Below are 12,670 nucleotides of genomic sequence, written 5' to 3' on the forward strand. Positions count from 1 at the left end.
TGTAAAAAGCTAGTTTAGAAATAGAGAGGAAGAATAAGCTATATTGCTCAAGAGAGAAAAGAGAGAATTGAGGAAGAGTTAATGAGAATTGATCGAGAGAATTGATGATGAAAAACAGAGGTTCGAGACCCTATTTATAATGAAACAGTCCGGAAAATCATAGAATTTGATAAGGAATAAAACTCCACTCTGTCGCTAACAAACCGAACTTGTCGCCAGAAATTTATCCTGTCGCCAGGCGACAGAGTCTGTCGCGAGGCGACAAGCCTGTCGTTTGGCGACAGAGACAGTTTTTACGGATTTTGTTTTTATCATATCTTTTGATCTAGAAGTCCAAATAAGTCATATAATATGTCGTTGGAAAGCTCTTGAACTCTAATTTTTAATGCAATTGAAATCAGATTAAAATATTTTGTATATAAAAAGATATGGACGAAATAGTGAAAGGGTGTCAGTTTTGGATAGAGTTTCGTATATCTTTCATATCTATTTCGTTATAGCTCGGATTTATTATTATAATATATCATTGGAAAGATAATTTCAAGATCTATCCAACCATATAAAATTTGGATAAAAATTATGAGGCACGAAAATAATATCTGACTATCTTTGAACATCTTTAAATCCGAATAGAATTAGGAAAGTTTTAAAAAAGGAAAGTTTTAAATTCAAATCAAATTCCATAATCTTATCTTTTCAAAAAAGGATAATTAAGATATTTTAGAAACTTATATAAGATTCTAATCAATCCTAATTATTTTAGGAATAGGATTAAACCTTTGGACCCTCCTCATGATCATTGGGTCGTAGGTAAAATCCGGTTTGGGCCCAGTTTAGTATTTTGGCCATAACTTCCTCATTATTCATCGGAATTGGGCTTATAATATATCGTTGGAAAGGTATTTTAAAGCCCCATCCAACTACACCATTATTAGACCCTTATCATGGACCAAAATAAACTGAATTGGACGTTTTTATAAAATAGAGTGGGTTTTCGAAAACAGAAAGAAAGATTTTAACAAAAACTAACCGCAACACTTGACTTTTCACATTTTCACCTCATTCGATTATGGTTCGACGTAAAAGGTATTCATCACTGGGTTTGGTTTTGGGGAGACACAATTTGGGTGTCTACAGGTAGTTTCTCAATAACTGAAATCTTAGCCTTATCTACCTGTATACCCTTATCAGATACAATGTGGCCAAGAACTACTCCCTCTGTCACCATAAAGTGACATTTCTCCCAATTTAAAACCAAATTACAGTCTTCGCATCTTTTCAAAATTTTAGCGAGATTAACTAAACATGCATCAAATGAAGAGCCATACACGCTAAAATCATCCATAAAACTTCCATAATGAAATCAGAAAAGATACTCATCATGCAATGTTGAAAAGTAGCAGGTGCATTACATAAACCAAAAGGCATTCTACGATATGCAAAAGTACCATAGGGACATGTAAATGTAGTCTTTTCCTGATCTTCAGGGTGGATCGGAATTTGGAAAAATCCCGAATACCCATCCAGATAGCAAAAGAACTTATGATTAGCTAACCTCTCAAGCATTTGATCAATAAAGGGGAGAGGGAAATGGTCCTTTTTAGTGGCGATATTTAATCTACGATAATCAATGCACATACGCCACCCTGTAACAGTTCTAGTGGGAATCAATTCATTTTTATCATTTTTTATAACAGTCATCCCACCCTTCTTAGGAACCACCTGTACAGGACTTACCCATTTAGAGTCAGAAATAGGATATATAATACCTGCATCAAGTAATTTCATAACCTCTTTCTTGACTACTTCTTGCATATTTGGATTCAACCTCCTCTGGGGTTGAATACATGGCTTGTAATTGTCCTCTAAGTGTATCCTGTGCATACAAAAACCAGGGCTTATACCCTTGAGATCATCAATACTGTACCCTATTTCCCTTTTGTGGGTTCTAAGAACCTCTAGAAGTTGGGAAGTTTGTGGGTCATCAAGTGCAGTACTAATGATCACAAGGTACATTTCCTGCTCATCAAGAAAAATATATTTTAAGTGAGAAGGGAGAGGTTTTAATTCAGGTTTCTTCACCTCTGTAGGTTTTGATTCCTGAACCAATTTTACTACCTTCTTATTCTCGTTAGGATCAAGTTCTTCTATGGCAAGAGCTTTTTCAATGATATCCACCTCTTTACTCCAGATACTCGCATCACCTGCAGACAAATCTCCACAAAGTATTTCTTCCAAGGGATCCCTTGCAAGAACCTGTGTTAAGCTATCTTCACAAATATCATCCATTATATCAATGACATCAATTAGACAACAATTTTCCTCTAGCATAGGACCTTTTAAAACTTTCCCTAAATTGAATGTAATATTATCATCACCAACAGATAGGGTTAGTTTACCATTTTTAACATCTATAATGGCTCCTACAGTATGGAGAAAAGGTCTACCTAATATAATGGGGATTTGTGTATCCTCAGCCATGTCTAAAACAACAAAATCTACAGGGACGAAAAATTTACCAACTCTGACAGGGACGTCCTCTAAAATACCTAGGGGATATTTAACAGAACGATCTGCCATTTGCAAAGTAATATTAGTAATTTTTAAATCACCCATATTTAATTTAGAATAGATAGACGATGGCATAACGCTAACAGAAGCACCCAAATCACACAATGTTTTATCTATGAAGACATTACCAATATGACAAGGGATAGAAAAACTACCAGGATCCTTTAATTTAGGAGGGGATTTATTCTGTAATAGTGCACTACATTCCTCTGTAAAAGCTACAGTTTCTACTTCATTAAAGGCCTTTTTCCTAGTCAAAATATCTTTCATAAATTTAGCATATGCAGGAACCTGTGTAATAAGTTCTGTGATAGGAACCGTTACCTGCAAATTTTTCACAACCTCCAAAAACTTACCAAACTGTTTATCCAACTTAGTCTTCAATTGGCGATTTGGGAATGGTAGTTTGATTGTAGGTTGTTGTGCTTCCCTACTCTTCTCCTGGGGTGCATCCTTCCCTGAGGTAGTACCCTGCAATGAATTATCAGAAATGTTAGTATTACCCTGGAGCCCTGCAGGAACATTAGGTGTAACGGAATCAGGATTAGTAATATTAATTAAATCAGGTTCATCCTCCTTGGGCATAGGAGGCCCATCGTAGTGTGAACCACTCCTTAGGGTGATTGCATTTGCATGATCCGTTGGTTGAATTCCCTGCGATGGTAAAGCTCCCTGCTGGCGAGCTTGTAGGGTAGAGGACAATTGGGCAATTTGTGTGTCCATGACTTTATTATGGGCTATAATTGAGTTAATCTGTTGGTCTTTATTCTCCATATGATTTTGCATACTAGTTAGCATCGCTCTAATTTCTGACAAGGTAGGGTCGGAAGATGTAGTAGGGGTTTGTGCTGGGGCTTTCTGGTTAGAGTGAGGGTGGTAATATTTCTGCTATGGAGGGGGTGCTTGTTGTGGTTGTTGTGGAGGTGGAGGATTTTGAACATTGGTGCTCCGATATGATAAGTATGGATGATTTCGGTAGCCAGGATTGTAGGTGTTGGAGTATGGGTTATTCTGCTTATAGGTTTGAAAAGCATTAACTTGCTCCATCGAGCTCCTGCAATCTTGCTCATAATGTCCTACACTTCCACAATTTTCACAAAAAGCATCATTAGAGTTATTAGCAACAGCAGAAACATTAGCAACAGAGTTAGGGATATTAGTACTAAGGTTATCTAATTTCTGGCAAATAGAAGTAAGCTGAGCCTGCAAAAGGGATACTGAATCAACGTGATGTTTGCCCTTATTTGCATAGCCTCTAGAATTCCCATATTGGGAATTATGTATCGCCATATCTTCAATAACCTGACCTGCATCATCAACATTAAGATTCATAAATCTACCACTAGCTGCGGAGTCTAGAATTGTTCTAGATGCATTCCCTAATCCGTTGTAAAAAGCTTGAATTAACTGCCACTTTGCCAAGTTATGGTGGGGACACTCCCTTTGCAGATCCTTGAACCTCTCCCAAGCCTCATATAATGCTTCATCTGGCTCCTGGGCAAAGTTCTGAATGGCACTTCTTAGTAAAGCTGTTTTCTCTGCAGGGTAATATTTGTTATAAAAATTTAAAGTAAGAGTCTCCCAGTTAGTAATACCAAGTGCAGTTCTATTCAAACCATTAAACCAAAATTTAGCTTTTCCACATAAAGAAAAGGGAAAGAGAATCTCCCTGATCTGGTCCTGCGTTACCCCATTCTGCCGAATAGTATTGCAGTATTGACAGAAATCTGCAATGTGAAGATTAGGATCTTCACCCTTAGCTCCACTGAATTGCTTTATTTCTATCATCGTTATGAACTGGGGCTTGATTTCGAACTGGACTCCCGCGATGTCTGGTCTGGGGGAAAGGTGTGGAAAATCCGTCAGGCACGGTTGCGAATAATCGCTGAGCTTCTTAGGTGCAGTCATCTCTGATTCTGAATATGAAGGAATTTCCGAATCACTAGAATCAGGTGGCGAATCTCTAGGAATGTCGTTACTCCCAGAACCCGCCAGGATTTGTCTATAAAGATTCTTCTGTCTATGGAAAGAGCACTCGATCTCAGGATCGAATGGAATGTAACCTGATCTGGAACACCTGGGCATAAACAGAGAACTAAAAAGACAAATATGAGAACTTCCTCAAATAACTAATGTCCTTTGAGGCAAAAGAAAAAAATAATCTAGACTACAAAAACAATTAGAAATAAAAATAAAACCGTTTCCCCGGCAACGGCGCCAAATTTTGACACGTTAAAGTCGTAATAACCTAATAAAAAATAATACCTAAATCCACTAACTATGTCGATAGGGAAGAAGGGTCGAATCCACAGGGAAACGAGTCTTTCTATTCCTAATTAATTATTATAATCTAAATTATCAAGTAACCAATTTGTTATTATAAAAGGGAACTAAACTACTAAGAGTGAAAGTGGGAAGGAATAAAAGTAGGAGGAAATCAAATAATAAAAGACCTAGGGCATAGGTTCACCAATAAATAATATTCCAGGGTTGAATATAATAATCATTCATCAATGCATAATTAAGCAGATCATAAAGGACTTTCGCTACGTATTATAATCACACAATTAATTTACCGGTATTAAATCTCATCTTTCGAATCTCGACTTAACCATTTATAAATTAACCTGCCTATTGAAACTAGACCTAAACATTAATTCTCATCTGTCGAATCTCGAATCAATATTGTCAAACTCATGCATAAAAGATCAGGCCTAATCTAGTCACAGAGCATTAAATCAATCAATAGGAAATTAATCTAGCATTCATAATTAACAACAATAATTTACCCCTTCATATTATTTATGGATCCCCACGAACCCTAGAAATAGAACTACTCACACATAATAGCCAAACTAATCAAATGAATAAAGCAAAGCATAATCAAAGAAGTAAATAAAATAGCTGAAATTAAAAGAGAAGAAATTGTTACCAAAAGAAATCTGGATTAATGAAAGTAATTGAGAACAAAAGTTGAGAGAGAATTTAAGAGAGAGAAATATCCTAAGTAGAAAGAGAAAATCTCAAGAAGAAAAGTCCCCAAAATTACGTACATAATTCGTACTTAAAACATCCCTCAAAACAAAAATTAAAACTAATCTAATCAGCTTTGAGAAAAACACGCGCCCGATCGGGCCTGCCTTTTTTGCCTTGCCCGCTGCTGGTATGCTGCGCCCGATCGAGCTTACGCTTACCCGATCGGGTGCGTCTCTCCCTTGAGGGTGTTTATGCGCGCAGCCGCCCGATCGGGCGTATGCTTGCCCGATCGGGCCCGGCTTTCTTCTTCGAGGCTTGGATTTCGATTGGGCTAAATTCCTCGGCCCAATCTAAGTTTCCTCATCGGGTCTTGATTAATCGATCCAATAGCCCCGGTGTCTCATACCAAGCCCTTAATCATCGGCTCCTACTGATCCCGGGCTTCAAGAGTGGCCGTGTCCTTCTAGCCTCCGTAGTTGATCCATAAAAATCCGGGAAAATGCTCCAAAAGTGCAATTTCCTGTAAAATACAACTAAAACTACGCAAACACTAGAAAACACAAATTAGTAATAATAGTGGCTCTAAAGAGCCAAAAACACCACTAATTATGACCGTGGGATGGGGGTAAAACACTATATAAATTGGATATATCATGACGCGGGACAGAAGCAGGCCTAAAAGATAAAACGCGTGAAGTCTGATACATGTCCACCGTGGCACGGTACAGTACACCGTGTCACGGTAAAAAAAAGCGCGTGAGTAAAATGCGGAAATGACACGGAAAAGCACCGTGTCACGGTATGTGTACCGCGACATGGTACATATTCCCGTCACACGGTACTAGCTTCCATGTCATGTCAGATATTGCGCGACGCGGCAATTTTGCTGTTGCGCGGCAAATTACATTTTTTACGCGTTTTTAAAACTACGATAACTTTTTATCCGTAACTCGGAATAAGGCATATAATATATCATTGGAAAGCTTATCAATTCTAATTTTCAACCTAATTGGAATCGGGTCAAAATAATTTTTATATTTTAATATATGGCTATTTTAGTGAAAGGGTGTCGGTTTTGGGTCGAGTTTAGTATTTTGCTCATATCTTCTTCGTTTTAAATCTGAATTGGGCTTATGATATATTTTTGTAAAGCTTATTTCAAGGCCTATCCAACCAAGTAATAAATGGATCAAAATTATAGGGCCACAAAATCAGTTTCTCTCGGTTTTGTGATGTGGACACGAAAAGTGAAAAGTAAGTTATGGTTTAGGGAAATGAGCTAGGAATTGGATTGGTTTACGAAATGTATTGGGAGTGAACATGGATTTAAGCACTCCAAAGATTAAATACTCAACCCGGCCAATAATGGCGGTGAAAGGTTGTTCATCATCGGGTTTGGTTTTGGGAGACATTTTTAAGTGTCTACATTAATATAGTCATTACAAGCTATAATGACCATCTACAATAAACATACTTTATAACAAGATACAATATTTTTAGTATTATCATCTATATAATACGTTAGGTTAATATAAATGATAGTCAAAGTCATATAAGTCTTTACAATTTTCTTTTTAAGGTCATATCATTTATACATGTTAATATATTATTATTGATCATGGCATGCACTATGATATCTGACCTCACCCCTCTTAAAAAATCATGGAGAATAAAAGTATGAATTGTGAGGCTATATGGTACCAACCTTAATATTCCAATCCAAAAAAATTAGCTCACTTGAGTCAATTTTAGTTGATGGAAAGGTACACCATAATAGTTTCAAAAATTAGCTCACTTGAGTCAATTTTTGTTGATGGAAAACGGCTACTTCTCGTATTATCTCTAGCTTCGAAGTGATTAATAATACTGGAAAACATATGACTACTAACCATGTCAATAAAGTGAACTTTAGGACTATTGTTAGGGATTGTGATTTGTAAAGATGTACAACTTCCTCGATCAACATGGATTTGATTTTAGTAGTAAACATATTTCTTAATTCTGTTAAAAGTTTACTTCCTTAATTCTTTTAGTAATATTATGGTAACATAGGACTCGTGCTGTCGTGTATATATATACTTCCTTAATTACTAATACCTTAATTAGTAAAATGCAATTTCATATCTTATTTGTGAAGTCTAGAAATATTATGGTAACATGATACAAGCATCTATATAAATAATGATTTACACAAATTAGTCAAACATAATATTTTGTCACATATTTCGTACAAAAATATGGCAAAAATAAAATATAGTTAACACGTAAAATCAAATCATAATATTCAAATAATAAAATAAGATACAATATTTTTTGTATTATAATCTATATAATACGTTAGGTTAACATAAATAATAGTCATATATAGTCATATAAGTCTTTACAATACAATTTTCATTTTAAGGTCATATCATTTATACATGTTAATATAACAATGTTATTGATTATGGCATGTAGAGCTATCAATTCGGGTAAACGGGTCGGGTAAGAGTGGGTCAGGTCAACTCGGGTCGGGTCAATTCAGGTTAATGCCGTAACCTATGCCGGTCGGGTTGGGGTTGGGGTTGGGGTTGGGTCATGCTTGAGTCGGGTCACGTCGGGTCATACATTTTATTGGATTTGGGTCGGGTTTAAGTCAGGTTAATAACAAGTCGGGTTACATTCGGGTCAGGTGAATCATAGGTCGGGTTTAATTCGGGTTTTCACGGGTTAAATCGAGTTAGGGTAATTCTGGGGTTCGAGTTGGGTTCGGTTCAAGTCAATAATTTACGGGTTACACTCAGGTTGGGTCATTCTTGGGTTTGAGTCGAGTTCGGTTCAAGTCTATAATTTGCGAGTTATAATCAGGTCGGGTTATTTTTCGGGTTCAAGTCGGGTTCGGTTCAAGTCAATAATTTGCGTGTTACAATCAGATTGAGTCATTTCCATGTCAGGTCATTCTCGGGAACAACTCGGGTTCGGTTCAAGTCAATAATTTGCGGGTCAGAATCAGGTCGGGTCATTCTCGGGTTTGAGTCGGGTTCAGTTCAAGTCAATATTTTGCGGGTTATAATCAGGTCGGGTCATTCTCGAGTTCAAGTCGGGTTCGGTTCAAGTCAATAATTTACGGGTTATAATCAGGTTGAGTCATTTCCAAGTAGGGTCATTCTCGGGATCAACTCGGGTTTGGTTCAAGACAATAATTTGCGGGTTACAATCAGGTCAGGTCGTGTTCGGGTTCAACTCGAATTTGGTTCAAGTCAATAATTTGCGGGTTATGATTAGGTTGGGTCGTTTCCAAGTCGCGTCATGTATATGTGGTAGCAATGTTATCAGGATCGCGATCCGGATCGTAGGATCGTACGATCCTACGATCCTAATCTCATCAAACGACTTGGATCGTCCTTAAGATCGGTCATGCACAGAATCGGGCATAGGATCGTTGGGATCGTATAGGATCGGGTGGGATCGCGATCCTATGTCGATCCAACGATCCTACATTAAAGCTTAATTTGTGAAAATTTAGTCAGCCAAACATATTATGGGCTGGCCCATTAATATTCTAGCCTTAGGGATCCAAGATATCGTTATCTTATTCGTAAAAAAAACCCTTTTTATCACTTTTTCCTATCCATTTCACCGACATTCAAGATTCAATTCATTCAACTCCAAATCTCCATTTTACCATTATCTTATTCACGCAAATCGACACATGCATGATGCATAAACTCCATTTTTTTGCTCCAAGCTTGCAAAGGTATGTTCTTTTATTATGAAATTTTCAATTTTTCTTTATTTGCTTAGTAATTTAGGGATTGTTTTGGTAAATTTGCATGTTTTTGTTCGTTTTCTACTGTTATTCAATTTTGGGATTTTGTTTAGACTTCAGATTTTGTTAATTTAACTTTAGTTTTTAGAATTTATGTTAGGACTAGTAAATTATGTTGATAATCTAGAAATATTATTAAGTTTAAATTGATATTTGAAGATTGAAGTGCTCAATTTTTTTTCCTCAAATTGAAATTCCCTGTCTATATGTAGGTAGGTATTATTTATGCGACTCTGTTGAAATTGATCATTCGAACTTCAAATTATGTCAGCCTCAGCAAGCTCTGTTAAAAAAAAAAGGAAAAATTTTCCTGGTAGTAGGACTGACCCAGGCTGGGAACATGGTAGTGAGGTAGATAGTGAAACTAAGAAAGTAAGATGTAACTATTGTGGTGTTGTGCGTGCTGGTGGTGTTTATAGGCTTAAACATCACCTTGCTGGGACTGGTTGTAATGTTGAAAGATGTTTGCAAGTTCCGGATGATGTGAAACATAAATTTAGAGACCTATTACAAGCTAGTGCAGAACAATCTAGTAGAAAAAAGAAAAAATTCAATGATATAGGTGAGGATGATGATAATCATGAATATCAACAAAGTAATAATTTGAACAAGAGGGGGGGAATGGATGCTTTTGTGAGTAGAAGCAAACCTGGAGTACAAACAACACTTAATCAGAAATATAAAAAGGAAGAAAGAGAAGAAGTTTGTCAACAAATAGCTCGTTTTTTTTACACTAGTGCGATTCCATTCAATGCCGTTAACAATCCTGAATTTCCTATCATGGTTGAAAAAATCGCAAAGTATGGGATTGGACTTAAACCACCAAGCTATCATGAAATAAGGGTGAGATTTTTGAGTAAAGAAGTGAAAAATGTAGTGACCATGCTTGAGGAGTTCAAAGAAGAATGGAAAAAAACAGGTTGCACCATTATGTCAGATGGATGGAGTGATAGAAAAAGACGCTCCATTTGTAATTTCTTAGTGAATAGCCCTAAGGGGTCTGTGTTCCTATCTTCAATTGATACATCTGAGATCTCTAAAACAGCTGACAAAGTTCTTGAAATGTTGGATGCGGTTGTAGAAAAGGTTGGTGAAGAGAATGTTGTTCAAGTTGTCACAGATAATGCTGCAAACTACAAAGCTGCTGGAGAAAAATTGATGGAGAAAAGGACTAAATTATTTTGGACGCCATGTGCTGCTCACTGTATTGATCTAATGCTGGAGGATTTTGATAAGAAGATTAAGGTCCATAGTGCTACCATCGCTAAGGCTAGGAAGATAACAACTTACATATACTCTAGAACCATACTCCTCACTTGGATGAAAGAGTTTACCAAAGATAGAGAGCTTATTAGACCTGGTATCACGCGATTTGCTACATCTTACCTGACATTGAGGTGCTTAAATGAGCATAAAGGATCATTACTTGCTTTGTTTTCATCTAATAAATGGACATCAAGTAAGTTTTCTAAATCTGTTGAAGGGAAAAAAGTTCAAAGAATTATCTTGGATACCAGGGGATTTTGGCAGAGTGTTATAATGTGTTTGAAAGCAGCATTGCCACTTGTAAAAGTTTTACGAATGGTAGATTCCGATGAGAACCCAGCTATGGGATTTATCTATGCAGCTATGGCCCAAGCTAAAAACCAAATCAAGGAGAATTTTAACAATGTTGAAAGAAAGTAAGCTGTTAAGCATATAATTTATTTTGTTTTATGTTGTTACTTGTTAGAACATAATTATAGATATATACTTGCGTATAATCTTTTTCTTATAATGTAGCTATAAACCAATCTTGGATATCATTGATGAGCGTTGGGAGGATCAACTTCATAGGCCCCTCCATGCAGCAGCTTATTTTTTAAATCCACAATTTCAATATAAGCCTGATTTTCAAGCCAATGCTGACATTAAAATAGGCTTATATAATTGTCTTCAAAGAATGGTTTCTGATCCGGACGAAAGAATGATGATTGATTTACAAATGGATGCCTTTAAAAATGCCAGAGGGCTTTTTGGGTTGCCTACTGCTGTGATGACAAGAACAAAAAAAACTCCAGGTTTGGATTTTGGGTATAAAATTACATCTTATTTTTTATTACAACAAATCGAATACTAACATACTATTCTGAATGTGCCTTAATTCATAAAGCTGACTGGTGGGATTCATATGGGGATGAATGTCCAGAGCTTAAAAACTTTGCCATAAGAATTTTAAGCCTCACTTGTAGTTCCTCGGGTTGTGAACGAAATTGGAGTGCATTTGAAATGGTAAAACTACTATCTAATTTTTTTTTTTACTTTATATTATACAAATTTGGGTCATTTGATGTCTTCTAAATTTTTTTTCTATATGTAATTTAAACAGGTTCATACAAAGAAAAGAAATCGATTACATCAACAAAAAATGAACGATTTAGTTTTTGTGATGTATAATTTGAAATTGAAGCGAAGGCATGAGAAACGAGCAAGCAAGTCAATCACAGAACCAATAGTTTTGGAAGAGTTGCCGTCTGATGATGAGTGGATAGCAGAGGAAGAAGAACCTGTTCTTCCAACAAATGATGCATGGTTCACTAATCTTGATAGAGCAGCAAGGAGGATTGCTAGAGAAGTTACAAGAAATGGAGATGAAAATCATGAAGACCATGATGGTGAGCTTTTTATTTTCCTTTTCATTCATATTCATTACTTATAAAAATCTTATCTTCTCCTATTTCACCTTTTTAATTATTTTTGCCACATATTGTGTAGATGAAATCGTTGAAGTAACAAATTTGACCGACAATGATGATGACATTGCAGCAACTTATATGGGCTCAAATGAATTTAATGATGATGACGATTTTGGTGATGGCAACAACTTTGAAAATGAGCCAACTAGTACAGGAGAAACTAATGTTAGAAGTGATGATGTTGAGTATGGCAATTTGAGTTTTGGATATGATGATTGATGAATATACTTTAATTAAAACTAAGATTTTTGTAATTAAAACTATTTTATGTCATTATGTGTATTATTTTGTCATTGAAGTATTGAACTCATAACTATTGCCTTGTTCTCAAGATTTTTATGTACAAATTTATTGAGAAAGATGTCGAAATATTCGCTATAATTAGCTTTTTAATGAAGTATCGCCTTTTCAATGAGTAAATCACTAAGTATTAGCATTATTAGTGTTGTTTTTACATAAAATATGATCCCACAACAATTTTATACATCTACTATGTCTTAGAATTGAAAATTGGTAGGATCGTGCGATCCTACGATCCGATCCCACGATCCGATCCTGCTAGGCCTTTCCGATCCAACTT

At 36.1% G+C, this 12,670-nt stretch overlaps 2 protein-coding genes and 1 non-coding gene across 3 annotated transcripts; all 3 read left to right on the forward strand.

Moving 5' to 3' along the window:
* The first annotated feature begins 3,991 nt into the window (after nt 1-3,991).
* LOC145577234 (small nucleolar RNA R71) lies at nt 3,992-4,098 on the forward strand. The gene has a single exon (XR_014098698.1). It is a non-coding gene; the product is annotated as a small nucleolar RNA R71 (small nucleolar RNA).
* A 5,521-nt stretch (nt 4,099-9,619) lies between these two features.
* LOC145575620 (uncharacterized) lies at nt 9,620-11,564 on the forward strand. The gene is made up of 3 exons (XM_081633458.1): nt 9,620-11,037; nt 11,138-11,387; nt 11,508-11,564. The coding sequence occupies exons 1-3, from the start codon at nt 9,620-9,622 to the stop codon at nt 11,562-11,564; spliced, it is 1,725 nt and encodes a 574-aa protein (XP_081489584.1).
* A 127-nt stretch (nt 11,565-11,691) lies between these two features.
* LOC145576768 (uncharacterized) lies at nt 11,692-12,383 on the forward strand. The gene is made up of 2 exons (XM_081634479.1): nt 11,692-12,009; nt 12,110-12,383. Exons 1-2 carry the CDS (start codon nt 11,763-11,765, stop codon nt 12,307-12,309), a joined length of 447 nt encoding a protein of 148 aa, XP_081490605.1. The 5' UTR covers nt 11,692-11,762; the 3' UTR covers nt 12,310-12,383.
* The last annotated feature ends 287 nt before the right edge of the window (nt 12,384-12,670 follow it).

Source organism: Chenopodium album, chromosome 13 (genome assembly GCF_948465745.1).
Source record: "Chenopodium album chromosome 13, dcCheAlbu1.1, whole genome shotgun sequence".
Classification (NCBI taxonomy): Eukaryota; Viridiplantae; Streptophyta; class Magnoliopsida; order Caryophyllales; family Amaranthaceae; genus Chenopodium; species Chenopodium album.